Source organism: Dermochelys coriacea, chromosome 5 (genome assembly GCF_009764565.3).
Source record: "Dermochelys coriacea isolate rDerCor1 chromosome 5, rDerCor1.pri.v4, whole genome shotgun sequence".
Classification (NCBI taxonomy): Eukaryota; Metazoa; Chordata; order Testudines; family Dermochelyidae; genus Dermochelys; species Dermochelys coriacea.
The window spans coordinates 136,164,190-136,180,645 of record NC_050072.1 but is presented as its reverse complement, the minus strand read 5'-3'; the positions used below and the strand labels follow the sequence as shown (position 1 = coordinate 136,180,645).

At 41.4% G+C, this 16,456-nt stretch overlaps 1 protein-coding gene and 2 long non-coding RNA genes across 3 annotated transcripts in view; 2 read left to right on the top strand and 1 right to left on the bottom strand.

Moving 5' to 3' along the window:
• SMU1 (SMU1 DNA replication regulator and spliceosomal factor) overlaps positions 1–12,893 on the top strand; it is a 28,722-nt gene extending 15,829 nt beyond the window's left edge. The window contains exons 8-12 of the mRNA XM_038402359.2: positions 3,939–4,066; positions 5,387–5,513; positions 8,679–8,846; positions 9,125–9,277; positions 12,488–12,893. Coding sequence (XP_038258287.1) covers positions 3,939–4,066; positions 5,387–5,513; positions 8,679–8,846; positions 9,125–9,277; positions 12,488–12,586 — 675 coding nt within the window. The 3' untranslated portion in view covers positions 12,587–12,893. The remainder of the gene's footprint in view (positions 1–3,938; positions 4,067–5,386; positions 5,514–8,678; positions 8,847–9,124; positions 9,278–12,487) is intronic.
• LOC122460208 lies at positions 5,187–6,773 on the bottom strand. Its single transcript, XR_006281347.1, has 2 exons — positions 6,564–6,773; positions 5,187–6,344 (listed from the first exon to the last, which is right to left on the bottom strand). It is a non-coding gene; the product is annotated as an uncharacterized LOC122460208 (long non-coding RNA).
• LOC122460207 lies at positions 7,263–8,579 on the top strand. Its single transcript, XR_006281346.1, has 2 exons — positions 7,263–7,304; positions 8,023–8,579. It is a non-coding gene; the product is annotated as an uncharacterized LOC122460207 (long non-coding RNA).
• Positions 12,894–16,456: the final 3,563 nt, after the last annotated feature.

Below are 16,456 nucleotides of genomic sequence, written 5' to 3'. Positions count from 1 at the left end.
ACATGGTTGTTGACCACCTCTACCAATTCTAATAGATTGGTGAGGCATAATTTCCCTTTACAAAAACCATGTCGTCTCTTCCCCAACAAATCATGTTCATCCATGTGTCTGACAATTCTGTTCTTTACTACGGTTTCAACCAATTTGCCTGGTACTGAAGTCAGGCTTACAGGCCTGTAATGCTGGGATCACCTCTGGAGCCTTTTTAAAAAATTGGCATCACATTAGCTATCATCCATTCATCTGGCACAGAAGCTTATTTCAGTGATAGATTACGTCCACAGTTAGATGTTTGTAGGGGAAAGTCGTAGTTGCGGGGTTGATTGGAATCTTTCAGATCACTTTCAGATCACTAATCGCTTTCAAAGGAGAGGTGTGGTGAAGATATTGGTAGTCTGGTTGATGTTATGAATCACTGCAATGGACAGTACCTACCTATGTGATGAGCCTGCAGACTAACATCCCCATTTCTATTGTCAGTGACCCCCCATAGTTCTGTTTTAACATGGCTTTAAATTAAAATAAAGTTGGGGTATTGGAAGGGTTTGACTTAATCACAGAAAGCCAAAGACATTGAAATTTAAGGCTTGACACTGGAGGTGGGAGGGGAGAAGGGAAGGGGAGGGTGGAAGTGGGTGGCTAAACTGTCTCCTGAACCACATGGAGATCACCTGCTGTCCTTAGTCTGGCCTGTCTCTATACAGGGTTCTCTGTCCAGCACTTTGATTAACCCAAATACTACCATAGGTAGGAGCAGCAGAACTGAAGATGGTAGTTTGGGGCTAACTGAACCCCCTGTGTGGGTTCAAGTGAGAATCTGTTACTTGTATAATCTGCCAAATTAAAAACAAACTACAGCCTTGAGGCTAAATACTCCCCAATTTGAAATCCTTTGCTTTGTCTAGCCTAGCCAATACAACTCTGCCCTCCCTTCTGTTGCTGAGCAGGACTGGAACAAGCAGATTGCATGTAGGCTGGCTTTCCCCATTAGGATGCATGTTGAATAATACACAAACTGTGTTACGAAACAATTAGGACTGCTGTTGGTATACCTGATACAAAACCACAAGAACAAGGCGGTGAAAAGTTAAGCCACCTAACAGTCAAGACCCCCTATTCCTTCACTCACAGGCACCAGAGTGGATTTGATTTAAATCACTAGTCAGGAAGACTATAAACATGGTTTCCTACATAAAAGTGCATTCTTGTTGATTATTATAACCTTAATACATATTCTTCACAACTCAGAGATAGATATAGGTTTCATTTTTAGAAGGTACACACTATACTTTTTTAAATAGTGATTTATTTTAAAAACTTTTCAGATTAGTTTTACAGCTATATCAGAAAATGAATGATTGTTTGGTTATTTCATTTACCAAAGGTAATTGAAACAGATATTTATGAAGTCAGTGGGAGGTGAAAAATCTCCAGTTCAACAGGTTTATCATTAATATTTGGAGGATTTTCTTGCCATGCTGTATTAGGAGGAGACAGACAGACATTTAAATTGTTTTATTTAACTAAAACAACAACGTTAAGTATTCTGGATTTTTTTTCTTTAACAGCAAACGTGTAATATTTTAACAAAACAAGCATATGTCCCTTGCTTCTCACATTTATCTCCAGACTTCTTCTCCTTGTCCAGATCTATTCTGCCCCCAATTCTATTCAATGAACTTTTTGAAACTTTGCACTTTTAGAACAAGGTAAGGGATTGACTCTGTGTACACAAATTTGCAGAGGGACAATAGAGTTGTGGTCTGTTATTTCTCACCTCTATATATTTATTTATTTAAAAATATTTTTGCTGTTAACAAGCTTGTTACATCTGGAGACACAAACCCTCAGTTTGAGAACTGCACCTCTGATTTTATCTTCTAGACTGAGCACTGAGTCCCATTGGGTAGATAGAAAGATTAACCTCAATAATCTATACAGAAGCCCCTGGAACCCCATAAGATTGGATCCCTAATCCATGAACTATTGGAACTTGTTTACAAAATTTTTCTTAAAAATTACATGAATATATTGTCTCTTACTATAGAACTAGAATTTATAATGCCTATTCCATGATGAGATATCTTTGAGCTATAATGTATCTTAATTAAAACTATGTTTTAGATAATTTTTTTCTGAAAAAGCATTTTATCAAAAAAATCTGATTTAAGTAAAAATGATTTTTAATTTTTTTTAAATCATTGGTTTTTATCCACCTTGACAGGCATACACCTTATAATACCACAACGAACACCTACTGCAACCATGGCTCTGCCCCCCTTTGCTCTTGTGCAAGCACCCCTTTACCTGATTTGTTTTAACACTCCCCCCCCACTAATACTTAGATGTTTGGTGTAATAGTGTTGGGAGAGGGTAATTTACTAAAGCGCTGTGTGCAGAAGGATGGTTGAAGGGGGTGCTGGAAGGCTGGCATTACTAGGAAATAGAGCTACAGTTGGGGTGCATGGTGTACAGTAGCTGTGGTATGGTAAGGTGTGGGTGTGTGGTAGGAAGAGCAGAGGGTATGTACTGCTAAGTGGCTTAACTTTTCATTGTGTTGCTTTTGTAGGTTTGTGTCTGCCATGGGGTTGGTGGGTGTGTATGTAGCAAGCATGGCTGCTACACAGCAGTTTTTTATGTTTACTCGGTGTTTTTAATAGTTAATTAGGGAGGAGGGTTGGACTAGAGGTAAGATCAGCGGGGTGAGGTAAGTGAAACTACAGACAGACTGTTTATCTGTCATCTGTTGTGTCTGACATGCCAGCAGCTGGGCACCAACCCTGCTGTAGGATCACATCTGACAGACATGTAACTCCTAACAGAGAAGGCCTTGTGTGCTTGTGCTGGCTGCCTTGAGTCGGGCTTGTGTCTGCAGTGCATAAATTTCTAATTAGAACAAGAATAAAAGCTAAACATTTTTTAGGAAACCCCTCCCCACCACCCTACTTGTTGCACAAGTTCTAGTCAGAATTCACTGCCTTTGCCAAGTATGGAGTAGATGCACTGTATAAGGGAGAGTGATCAGCAGCTATATGTAGGACAGGAAAGGAAAACCTCACCCAGAGCCCAAATTTAAGAGCTCCTATTGAAATCCCATGAAGAGAATTTCAGAAAGCAGATTAATTCGGTGACACTGCACACTGCCAGGCCATCTGCTTGCAGAAAATGAGGAATTTATGCTCCATTTTAAACCCATCCCTAACTGTGGAGTGCTCTCAGGTGCCTCCAGAATTTGTGTATTTTAGGGTATTAAATAATATTGAAAATTTGACAGAATTGGCCAGTCATGGAATGGGGAGAGAAATGCAGCCTGTTTCGTGGTAGATCTGTCACAGCAGGATGCAAGGAGAAAAAGTTCTGGGGGCAGCTACTGCGCTGGGACGATTCTGAATCTGAACCTGAAGTTGTAATAGTTATTCACAAATATGAAATTAATCTGCAACTTCAACAGAAATGTCATCTTCCTGACTCAGACTGGAACAGTGGTATAATACCCCACTGACAGGCTCACTATATGGGGTTTGTTTTGGTTTTATATTAACCTTTGGATGTAGTCAAACTTGAAGCTGTTTTTTGTGTACAGTAGCAGAGAAGGGAAAGGGAAGGCATACCACACAACATAACTTTTCCTGTGTGTAGCTTCCATACAGTGGACCCCTCAAATCAAACCCATACCCTCTCCCACATCAGCTAGAAACTTTAGCACTCCATTTGCCAAAGTCTTGTTTGAATGCAAACTGGGTAGAGTCATGCAGGTGCCTCTTAGATACATGTCCCACAGCATTAAATATTTCTTGGGGGTAAAAACACCACCTCCCGAGCTATTCTAGCTTAGCTTTTGATCCTGGATACTCTTCATCTTAGTCCTGGATACCCTCTGAATTTCACTTGATTTAAGGGGTGTCCTTTTTCTGACTAGTATTTTGGATGTCCCTCAGGTGTGGAAGATTCAGAGTGGGCAGTGTCTGAGGAGATTTGAACGAGCACACAGTAAAGGTGTCACCTGCCTCAGTTTCTCTAAAGACAGCAGCCAGATTCTTAGTGCTTCTTTTGATCAGACAATCAGGTAAGTTATAAATTTGAGGGCTGTAATCTATAAGAAGCTCTAATAGAAGTTCTAAGTATCATTTCTTAAACTTTTGGATGTTTTTAGCTTACATGAAAGCTAATCCTTAATGTTTTTAACATTAATAAAATTATTTTGCTCTTTCCTCTTGAACAAATAGTTCAAATTTTTGTCCTTTCAATTTTTGTAACCTATTTTTGTGTTAACCTAGTTTCAATCTAGTGTTCACACGAGGTACTGGCCATGTTATATTGTTTTATGTTTATTTAAAAGCATTTCTGTCCTCAGATTCAGCAGCAGCCATTTCAGTACTTTTACACCTGTCACTACATCCCAGCAAGAGAGGCCGGCTGAGCAGCGCTCATTGGCTTGCATTCAAACTTTAGAACAACTGTTTCTGAAACTGGCTACAAGGCTAGTACTGCGACCTGATGGTCTCCACAGATAATGGGATATGAGGCCGTTCTTGAGCACCAGTTCTGACTGAACCCAGCCACTACCATTTGGCAGCTGTCAGTGTGTTATGTGTAACGGTGGTCATCTCCGTTCATTTTCCTTCTCCACAAAGAGGGCTCCAGGCAGCTGGAAAACATCTACTGCAGCCTGAGGAGAGTTTATAAGGTTCTGCAGGGTCACTTGTGTCTGTCCTCCCAGCAGCAACTGCACAAAAGAGAGGTCGTGGCCATCGCAAACACGTGACCTCACACCTGCCACAACTTTCTGTATCGGTGAGAAGCATCTTGCCAACAGAGTTCCATTGTCTCTGCTTCCAGCAGGAAGCATTGTGAGACACCCCTACAGACACACACACCTCCAGGAAGCAGCTCAGCTGTTGAACTTCCTGGGCCAGGGGACTTGAACACCCTGACCCAAGAAGCAGCTCCTCACTCACACCTTCTAGGAATAAGCAGAGTGGAGGCCTTCCCCTGCTGCAAGACAGGGCTGCACCTCTCTTATCCAGTCCTAGACAGCCCAGTGCCCCCATGACTGCTCTAGTTCTTGGAGCAGTGAAACTGTTTTATGTTTTGTGTATACCTGAAACTACCTTTAACTAACTTTTTTTTAAAATTGATTAGATTTCAAGTTGATGATGTCCCTTTACATTTTTCATGGTCAGATATTATATCTGGGGAAAGGGGTTTGTGATGACAAATGTATTATTCTAGATGCAGATGTGTTAGCCTGTTTTATTACTTGCTCTGTACATCAGACAGCAAACTAAATTCTTCCTTTATTTTACATCACTGACTTGTACCTCTCTACAGACAACCTGGATTAATTATTGTTTTTTTTACCATGTTTTTTTAAATTTTGTAACAGGATTCATGGCTTAAAATCGGGAAAAACTCTGAAGGAATTCCGTGGTCATTCTTCATTTGTTAATGAAGCTACTTTTACACAGGATGGTCACTATATTATCAGTGCGTCCTCTGACGGCACAGTGAAGGTAAAATGGCCACTTGCTTCTATGAGCCATGTATGGGACTTGTTCTGTGTGTTGTAGCAAACTGTGGCATTTAATCTTAGAGATCATTTCCATTAAAGGTACTTTTATCATAGCCAGGGCTCAGGCTTTGTCATTGGGCCCATTATATGTAGATTCCTGGATTCTGCAAGGTGGTGTAGGATCTAATGTATGCATTTCCCCTGATTCAGAGAGTGATAAACACAATAAGACAAGGCCGCGTGATTTTAATAGCACCAGCATGGCCCAGACAGCAATGGAATCTGGATTTGATTACGTGTCACAAGGATTAGTTGAACCTCTGCTGCTGAGACCGGACTTGTTGACACAGCAAAGAGGGAAAGTCTGTCATCCACACCTTAGGTCCCTTCTCTGGGCTGCATGACCTTTAGAAAGAAGGGACCTTTAGAAGAAAGTACCTTTCGAAGTACACAATGTACTGTTGTATTGTAGAAAAGAATTCACATGGATGTGCTATATTCTTAAAGGGAAAAGGTTTTTATCATGGATTTCCTTGTATAATGTGGATTCTTGTATGGCTCCAATTATATATTAGAGTATTTATTGTATCTTAAGAAGACACCTCTTTCGTTATCTTCAATTAAGTTTAATCTCTCAGCCTTACCAGAATATCATATACCTGTTAAGGTAAAATCCATTTTCCTAATGATCTGGTTAAGAAGTTTTTAAAAGACTCTAATAATTTCTATCCTCAAATAAGAACTCCTGTGCCCTCCTCGGATTTGAATGTAGCACTAGCAAAATTGAGACCTCCCTTTGACCTTTTGGGGAGCTGTTCTTCATCTCATCTATCTATAAAAACAGTAAAAAGAAAAGGAGTACTTGTGGCACCTTAGAGACTAACAAATTTATTAGAGCATAAGCTTTCGTGAGCTACAGCTCACTTCATCCGATGAAGTGAGCTGTAGCTCACAAAAGCTTATGCTCCAATAAATTTGTTAGTCTCTAAGGTGCCACAAGTACTCCTTTTCTTTTCGCGAATACAGACTAACACGGCTGCTACTCTGAAACCTATAAAAACAGTGTTTTCAATACAGTCACTGCAGTGAAATGCATAAGTGACTTGGCATGTATTAATGGCTGATCCACCATTCAGTGTTTCATAAGGATAAAGTGATTTTTCCCATTCATCCTAAGTTTTTACCAAAAATAGTCTCTGATTTTCACATAAATCAATCATAATTTTACCAGCAAATGCCCCTCTGCCATGTACATTGGCCAAACCAGACAGTCTCTATGCAATAGAATAAATGGACACAAATCTGACATCAGGAATCCTAACATTCAAAAACCAGTAGGAGAACACTTCAGTCTCTCTAGTCACTCAGTAACAGACTTAAAGGTAGCAATTTTGCAATAGAAAAGCTTCAAAAACAGACTCCAACGAGAAACTGCTGAACTGGAATTAATTTTCAAACTAGATACCATTAACTTGGGCTTGAATAGAGGCTGGGGGTGGCTGGGTCATTACTCAAATTGAATCTATTTCCCCATGTTAAGTATCCTCAAGTCGTCTTGTCAACTGTCTGAAATGGGCCATCTTGATTATCATTACAAAAGTTTTTTTTCTTCTGCTAATAATAGCTCATCTTAATTAATTAGCTTCTTAGAGTTGGTGTGGCAACTTCCACCTTTTTATGTTCTCTGTATGTGTATATACATCTTCTTACTATATGTTCCATTCTATGCATCCGATGAAGTGGGCTGTAGCCCATGAAAGTTTATGCTCAAATAAATTTGTTAGTCTCTAAGGTGCCACAAGTACTCCTATAATTTTACCCAAAACCCCATACTCATAATGGGGAAACTAAATTACATGTTAGATGCGAGGAGAGTGTTATGATTTTATTTTGACAAGACTAAATAGTTTAGACAGACTTAAAGGCTGTTTATAACTTATGGACCAAAAAACAAGGGAAAAGCTATTTCTGAACAGACTCTTTCTAGATGAGTTAGGTATTTATGAAATTTATAAATGGAAAAGGTTATCCATTCCTCAGGGCATCAGAACTTTCAAATAGATCAAAGGCAGCTTATATGGCTTTCTTTGGACGTATTCCTCTGATAGAGATATGTAGAGCTGCAACCTGGAGTTCTGTCCACACCTTTACTAAATATTATACTTGAGATTTGAAATCAAGATCAGATGGAAAGTTTGGTAGGGCAGTCCTGCACTCCTTATTTGACAAGAACTCCAAATCCCACCATCCTCGGTCAGAGTACTGCTTATTAATCTATCTCGTGAGTGGGAATATGCAGAGGATGCTTAAAGGAAGAAATGAAGGTTCCTCTCCTGCTGGTAATAGCTCACCTTTCCTGATCACTCTTGTTACAGTCTGTATGGTAACACCCATTGTTTCATGTTCTCTTTGTATATAAAATGTCCCCATTATATTTTCCACTGAATGCATCCGATGAAGTGAGCTGTAGCTCACAAAAGCTTATGCTCTAAGAAATTTTAGTCTCTAAGGTGCCACAAGTACTCCTTTTCTTTTTACCTATAACTGATATTCTTCAAGATAGACTCTGCATATTGACACTCCCCCCTCCCTTGGAGTCAGCCCTGCTTACCAAACGGCTTGGGTTTCAAACTGAGGCAATAGAGTGCCACTCTCTCCTTTTAAACCCTGGCCCTAGAATGTCTGGAGTTTAGGCAAGGGGGGTATGTGGATGTGCCAACTGCTGCCATTAGTAGAATTTTACCATTCAGGCTGTACTGTCAGAGCACCCCATGAGTGGGGCTATTCAGAGTCCATCTCAAAGAACCTCAGCTACAGGTAAGTAACCTTCATATTTGGATATCTTTCTAAATAAACCTGTTCTTGCTCACCCAGTATTTATTAGGCTTGATTCAGGAATTGCTGGGTAAAATTTTCAGGCCACTGCTATACAGGCAATTGGCCTAGATGATCATAATGGTCTTTTCTGGCCTTAAAATCTGTGAACCTACTGAATTACCATTTTTGGTGTTCGTTACTCTTTTTTTCCTCTAGTTTCAATAGATATTTTTTAAATGCTGAAAGCTACGTCCATAGCATCTCCTCCAAAAATGTGGTGTCTTTTTTAATTAAAATGCAGAAATGTGCCTGATCATAAAGTGCTTCCACTTTGTATTCTGCTCAATAGATTTGGAATATGAAGACAACCGAGTGCTCCAACACCTTCAAATCTCTTGGCAGCACTGCAGGAACAGACATCACCGTGAATAGCGTGGTTCTGCTGCCTAAAAATCCAGAACACTTTGTCGTTTGCAACAGATCAAACACAGTGGTCATCATGAACATGCAAGGACAAGTATGTGATTCCAGGCGTGTCCCTTTGAAGCAGCTAGGAAAGAGCTTAACAAGTATTAAAATCAGGATGAGATTCGTGACCCTTCCAAGCAATTTAGTGGGTGAAATCCTGATCTCTCTTTTCAGTAGTAACTTCTGGGTACCCAGCCCTTCTGAAAATCAGGCTGATTATTTAGGCAACTAAATTCATGCCCCAGTATCTAATAGAAGCTAACCTTGTTAGAGTAGCACTGTAGCTGCCACATATGAATCCAGTGAACCTTTCTTTGGGTTTTATAGATTGTAAGAAGCTTCAGCTCTGGTAAGAGAGAAGGAGGTGACTTTGTTTGCTGTGCCCTTTCACCACGTGGCGAGTGGATCTACTGTGTGGGTGAAGACTTTGTGCTGTACTGTTTTAGCACAGTGACTGGCAAGCTGGAGAGAACTCTGACAGTGAGTACTTAACACAAGCTATTTGAAAGTAAACATGAAGTAGAATCTGCGTTCTTATCAGTTCTAGAATATTCATGCAAACGTAAATTCATAGTGACCTTACAGTAACACCTCACTTAACATCGTCCTGATTAACTTTGTTTCGTTGCTGATCAATCAGAGAACAGGCTCGTTGGAAGTTGAGCCAATGCTCCCTTATAACGTCGTTTGGCAGCTGCCTACTTTGTCCATGCTTGCAGGAAGAGCAGCCCACTGGAGCTGGTGGGGGCTTGGAACCAGGGTGGGCTGGCAGCCCCCCCCATCAGCTCCCCGTGCGCCAGCTCCCCAGCAGGCTATCAATTGCTGAGCAATTCAGCCGTCCCTTCCCCCACTGCCTGTGCTGCTCCTGCCCTCTGCCTTGGAGCTGCTCCCCGGAGCCTCCTGCTTGCTGTGCAGAGGGTGGGGAAGAGGGGTGCTAATGTTGGGGTGTCTCCCTCCCCCGCTTCTGTACCCCATCTCCACAGAGCAGGGGCTGGGAAATGACCGGGCTCAGGATGGAGGGAGCTTGCTGGCAGCAGCTGCTGTCTCAACTTGGTGATCTACTTAAAAAGGCAGTGTTCTCAGAGTAGGGTCAGCGTACTTAAAGCGGCTGTGTCTGTCTGTCTGTCTGTCTCTCCGCCCGTCTCTGCCCTGCTGTGTCTCCTCCCTCCATGTGTGCGGCTACCTTAACAACATGTTAACCCTCGAGGGCTCAGCTGAGGGCAAGTTCATCATTTAGCAGCAAGGCATTCCCTGGGAAATATCCTACCCTCTTCCACTCTCTGACTCTACCACCTCAACCAAGCTTCAAAAAATTTTCCCTGGAACCTAACCCTCCTCCCCTTACATTAATTATTATGAGGGAATTGGATTCACTTAACATTGCTTAAAGTAGCATTTTTCAGGAACATAACTACAGTTTTAAGTGAGGAGTTACTGTACTCCTATGACAAGCACCCTCAGGTGGTTGTTGTAGGGTTGGTCCTGAGTACTTAGATAAAGGTATGGGTTATTTTGAGAAAAATGTTTTAAAAATAAAAATAGATAATTTTAGCTAGAATGTAGCCACGTACTCCTTAAAAGATTTTTGAAGTAGTTGTGATTATATACTGTGATTTAACCTTGCACTTTCCACAAGTTAGTGGGAGTGAAAGTGCACACACTTTCCCTTTAGGTTAAAACATTAGGCATGTGACTCTTCCACTGTGCATTCGGAGTGGCTGAGTTCCATAGAATGGCTCTTGTGGGTGGGTGCTCAGATGTAAATCAGAGAGCGTTAGCTGCTCTAGAGCCACATGTGGAGTGGGGGAATCGGGCCAAACAAGAGAAAGGGGTCTCAGGTTCTTGACTGGGCTAGAGACTAGGCACAGGGCACAAGCTGTAGCAGAACAGAGCAGAACCATTCCTCAGCATAGCCTTCACCATACCCCAATAGTAGTTTGGGATTACAGGGTCACTTTTATACAGCTCTGGAAAAAGTCAGTCATAGAGTCTAAAGTGAGAAGGAACCATTAAGATCCTCCAGTTTGATCACCTGCATAACACAGGCAAGAGAATTGTACCAAGTGATTCCTGCACCAAGCCTTTCATTTCTGACTCATGTAGAGTAACTGTCTTAAAAAGATCCAGTCTTGATTAGGAGAGTCCCTTACACCCAGCTAAACTGCTCCACTGGTTAGTTACTCTCCAAAACAAATCGTGCTTCACTTCCTGTTTGAATGGGTCCTGCTTCAGTTTCCTGTCTGCTGTTACTCCTCTGTCAGAAGTATCTCTATGAGGAGATTTCTGACAAAACCATGATCAAGTTATCTCATAACCTTCTCTTGGATGAGCTAAAGAAATTGAGCTACTTCAATGTTAGACCATTTTTGCCCAGAATGATCTTGATCTTAATAATGAAATGATTTGGATTTCTCAGACTTTCCAGACACACTAAAATATTGTGCATTTTAAGAAACTATTTTTGGATGCATAGTAACTTTTTTAAATTTCCCAACAAATACAGTAAAATGGATTTAAGATTAAGAGTACATGTAATGTAGCATAAAATACATTATAGGAATGGTGTAATAGTCCCCCAGACAAGCCTTATAAACCCAGAGGTTACAATTTATATTAAGGTTCAATTTATAAATTGTTTACAAAGGATTAATAAATGATAGTTGCTATAAGCACATTGCAGCCATGAATATAAGCACACCAACAGAAGAACATTTAAATTATTAAAGCTAATGTTAAAATCATATACACAGGTTAAGGAAAATGTCTGTACATCTGGGTATAGTACATAAATTATCCAAAAGTATAAAGTTTGGTTTAAAACTCAAAATACATGTAGTACTTAATCTGCAATAACCCAAATTTAGGCTAATAAATTCAATGATAGTTTAGATATTAACATCCAAATGTTCAGGTACATCAGCCATAAATGTTTATATTAAGAGTTGGTTGTGGAAAGCAAATATAGCAATGAGTGTAGATTGTCCCTCAGTAATTGAGCATTTAGAGAAGTAGTCCAGTTACTTTCTCGACTTTGCTTCTCCACAGCACTCTAGCTCATCTCTCCTGGTATTGCCAATGTCCAGCGATGTGTTCTAAATAGATGTCCCTCAACTGCCCAGTGGTATCCAATACCATGAGTTGCCGCATCAGCCAAGTGTAGCGCTGACCGATTCCGCATTTCCTCAATACTCACTTGTTACCGGTCCAATGTGCCCAGGGCTCCGACAGTCAGCGTGTGTGTTTGAACCTCGTAACCCCTAGCTCTAAAGGCGTTGGCCAGAGCGGCATATTTCTCCACCTTTCGAGCTCAGGCGTTGCAGAAGGCTGGGGTCCTGTTCTCAAAGGCCATTGTGACGTCCACACCATGATGATCTGGTTGCAGTTGGCTGTCCGTTCCTGGACACGTTCATGTCCACCTTCCCCAGTGGTGGTGGGGTGGATCTGACTGGGCAGTCTTGGATGGCGTTGTCGCAGCTGCCTGCCATGGGTCTGGAATGGAGCTTGCAGCTACACAAGATGTGGGGTATGGTCTCATTGGCATAACCACACTTCCTGCATTGCTTGGCCGTAAATTACTGATGTGCTCTGAACCTTACTCATCTTACTGTTGCTTTTGCCTGAGATTATTATTTTGTTTAAAGTGATGTGTAGAGAAGACTTGCATCAATTTTTTTTCCTTTCATCCTGTAGGTTCATGAAAAGGACGTAATTGGCATCGCTCACCATCCCCATCAGAACTTGATCGCTACCTACAGTGAAGACGGCCTCTTGAAACTCTGGAAACCATAAGTGTTTTTAACTAGCTTTGGAGAATGCTTCTTAAATGAAGGGCTGTTGTGTTCATGGTTTTATGAGTCCAAATATGCAGAGTATAATTTTCAGTTCAGGAGCCCAGTACTGTTTTTCAGTACTTGGTCTAAATTAGCTGTACCATGTCAGTGAATAGAACACTTTTATTAACCCTGTATCTGGGTAGTTAAAGCAGTTTAATTGCTGTAGAAGTGATTATTCTGTCTTGTGAAGTCTGTACTTTTCCTTTGTGCTGTTTATAGATGGAAAAACCACCATCAATTTATAAATGATTGACTTTCTAAAATGTGTAGCAGATGGCTCATTTCTTTCTTTCAGGGATTGAGATTGGAATAAACAAGGAGAGAGTCTCTCCACCTTAGCAAAGATGGAGTCTGTTGATCCTAAGCTACCTTGCTTTTTCAGGACAGAAGTATTCTAATACAGTGGGATTTTCTGCTGCATTTATATTAACTGTCTCATTTAACAAAGTATCCTTCTGGCTTCTATGCAGCAGACCCACCCACAGACGGCTTGCATGATGAGAAGTTGCACGTGTGGGCTTTGCTGCCAACAGAAGTGCATAACTGCATTCTGACTGCCTTAGAAAACAGCTTGAAGCCACCCTGAAGAAAGGATCAATACAGGCTTCTGTGTGCATCTTTAATCAATTACTTCCAGCTGTCCCCCTATTGTATTACTAGGTCTAGCAGCTGAAGCACTCCAGCTTCACACACCCCTGCCTTCCTCCTCTCTCTCCCCTACGCTCTAGCCAGCTAGTCTAAGCTTAAAGCACTGCTTAATTCAAGCTAGAGATGTGGGTATGGGATAGGATTCAGGCTCAAGTTCTACTTCAAGTTAACACTGCACTGAAGACCAGCCTTTAGACCTGTCAATCTAACACACTGTGTACTATTTTCATTTGAGATTATGACTTGCACAGTTTCCTGCAAACAATCAGTTTTGTTTTCATGGTACAGTCTTTTTTCTATGCATTTGATTCCAAAATATACAGATTTAAAAGAGTAACCTTTTGTTTTCACACACAAACATTTGGTTGGATCTCTAGTGCGCTATTTCTTGTCTTCATCTTTGAATTGAATGCTTTATTCCTAAAGCAGTCTTTGGAACCAGGATAACTTCCCTGTAACTAATAGACAGTAGGTTCAGTTCAGACTATTTCAGCTGCTGGGTGGTATTAAGAAGGCAACTCAAGCATTAACTAGTGATGATTTGATTTGTTACATCTGCAGTGGCTTTGTTTTTCAGTTCATACAGAGCTATGAGAAGGTGGACCAGAAGTACTTCATTGTAAAGAAACTCTCAGGTGGAATAGGCCCTATTCATTAAAACAGTAGTGTTCAGGTCCTGTTCATTTGTATGGTTCTGGCTTAAAAGGAGTTTTTCCTTCATCAGATATAGCAATATTTTAGACAGCAGAGTGGTTACTTTCTTACCTCTATATACTTGGTCATTTCAAAGTTTCTGGGATAATATTTATGCTCTTTTACATTAACCAGTCATGGAGCTGAAAATGAAGATAAGTAGGATCATCTGTACCTCATGATGTGTCCTTACTTGACACAGGGACCTGCAAGCCCTTGGGAGACATATAGCTGGCTTTTTGGAGAAAGGGCACTTTATAATATGTTAGGGGTGCATCTCTTCACCCCTCTCCTGGTTCTTGTTGCACAGACAGCAGAAGTCCAAAGTGCATCTGGTCACGCCCCTGTCAAAAGGGGTATTGCAGAATTAGAGGACTGATGAGAGTAGGCAAGAATGATTAGGACAGTAGTTCTCCCCAGCGCTTATCTTGATTGCCATGTAATAAAATCTCCTAGTTTATGAAACCATCAGCTTTTCCTTGAAGAATTCATTGAGTTCTTTGGTAAAGATGGATGCTTGATCTCCAAGTGGCTCAGTGATCCCTCCTTTTACTGGCTGTGCCTGTAGCTGAATCTTGTGCCAGTTACTGCTACAGCCCCTTTGGATTACTGTAGTAGCTGACAAGCAATTGGAGGGGGTGCTTTGCAATAAGTGCTGGAAAGGAAATTCAGGCTGCAGGTGAAAGATCCATAGAAGGGCAACATCCTCCTCTGGTGTTAGCCAGACCGGTGATCTGCTAGGTCACTCCAATCCTTGACTCTGGGAGCCAGCCTTACCCTGCTCTACTGTGAGAACCCTCACTCCTGGGCTGTTCACGCACAGCCTGTGGCACGTAAGCTGCTCCTTGGATTGTGCAACCAAATGACACGAGCCAATATCTCAGGTCCCAGATGCAACCCTAGGAACCTCCATCTTGCAGTGTCCAGTTATGCCCACTGGATGCTGCAAGTTTATACGAGTTTGTCAATTTAACAAAGAAATTGCAGGTTTCAGAGTAGAAGCTGTGTTAGTCTGTATCTGCAAAAAGAAAGAGGACTTGTGGCACCTTAGACTAACAAATTTATTCAAGCATAAGCTTTCGTGGGCTACAGCTCACTTCATCAGCTGCATAGAATGGACCACCACACACACACACACACACACACAAGTCCTAGCTTACAGACAGCCCCCCAACCTGGAGCAAATACCAGCAACCACACACCACAGAACAAACACACTAACCCAGGAACCTATCCTTGCAACAAAGCCCGATGCCAACTCTGTCCACATATTTATTCAAGTGACACCATCATAGGACCTAATCACATTAGCCATGCCAGCAGGGGCTCGTTCACCTGCACATCTACCAATGTGATATGCTATCATGTGCCACCAATGCCCCTCTGCCATGTACATTGGCCAAACTGGACAGTCTACGCAAAAGAATAAATGGACACAAATCTGACATCAGGAATCATAACATTCAAAAACCGGTAGGAGAACACTTCAACCTCTCTGGCCCCTCAGTAAAAGATTTAAGGGTGGCAATTTTGCAACAGAAAAGCTTCAAAAACAGACTCCAATGACAAACTGCTGAGCTTGAATTAATATGCAAACTAGATACCATTAACTTGGGTTTGAATAGAGACTGAGTGGCTGGGTCATTACACATATTGAATCTATTTCCTTAAGTATCCTCACCTTCTTGTCAACTGTGTAAATGGGCCATCTTGATTAATCACTACAAAAGTTTTTTTCTCCAGCTAATAGCAGCTCATCTTAACTAATTAACCTCACAGTTTGGCAACTTCCAGCTTATCTCTGTGTATGCGTTCCATTCTATGCATCCGATGAAGTGGGCTGAAAGCTTATGCTCTAATAAATTTGTTAAGGTGTCACAAGTACTCCTGTTCTTTTTCTAAAGAAATTGTGACATACCAGGCTTGTCATCCAAAGGAGAGTCTCCGACACACTTCAAACCAAATACACCACTTCAGGTAGAACAAAGAAACAAACATTTATTCACTACAAAGATTGACTTATGATCACTTAAAATCTAAGCACAAGAAGTTGGATTTGGTCAAATGAAAAAAATGCATTCTAAGCTGATCTTTTAACACTTTTGGTGCCCTTACAAACAAATGCTTCTCACCACTGGCTGGTTTCCCTTCAGCCAGGCTCTCCCCTTCGATCAGCTGCTTCAGTCACTCGGTGGTGATTGTCTCTGTAGATGTACAGTTGATGGAAGAGAGAGGAAGAGCATGGCAAATGTCTCTTTATCATGTTCTTTCTTCCCTCTTGGCTTTGTACCTCCCACCCCCTTTCAGAGTCAGGGAGCATTACCTCATTGTAGTCCAACTGACCAAAGGAAGGGGAGTGACTCGAAAGTCCAACAGATCCTTTGTTGCTGCCTAGGCCAGCATCCTTTGTTCCTATGAAGCTGGGCTGGGTTTGTCCCATCCCTGCCCTGATGAGGTGTGAACTGCCTCTCTGCTCTTGGAGAGT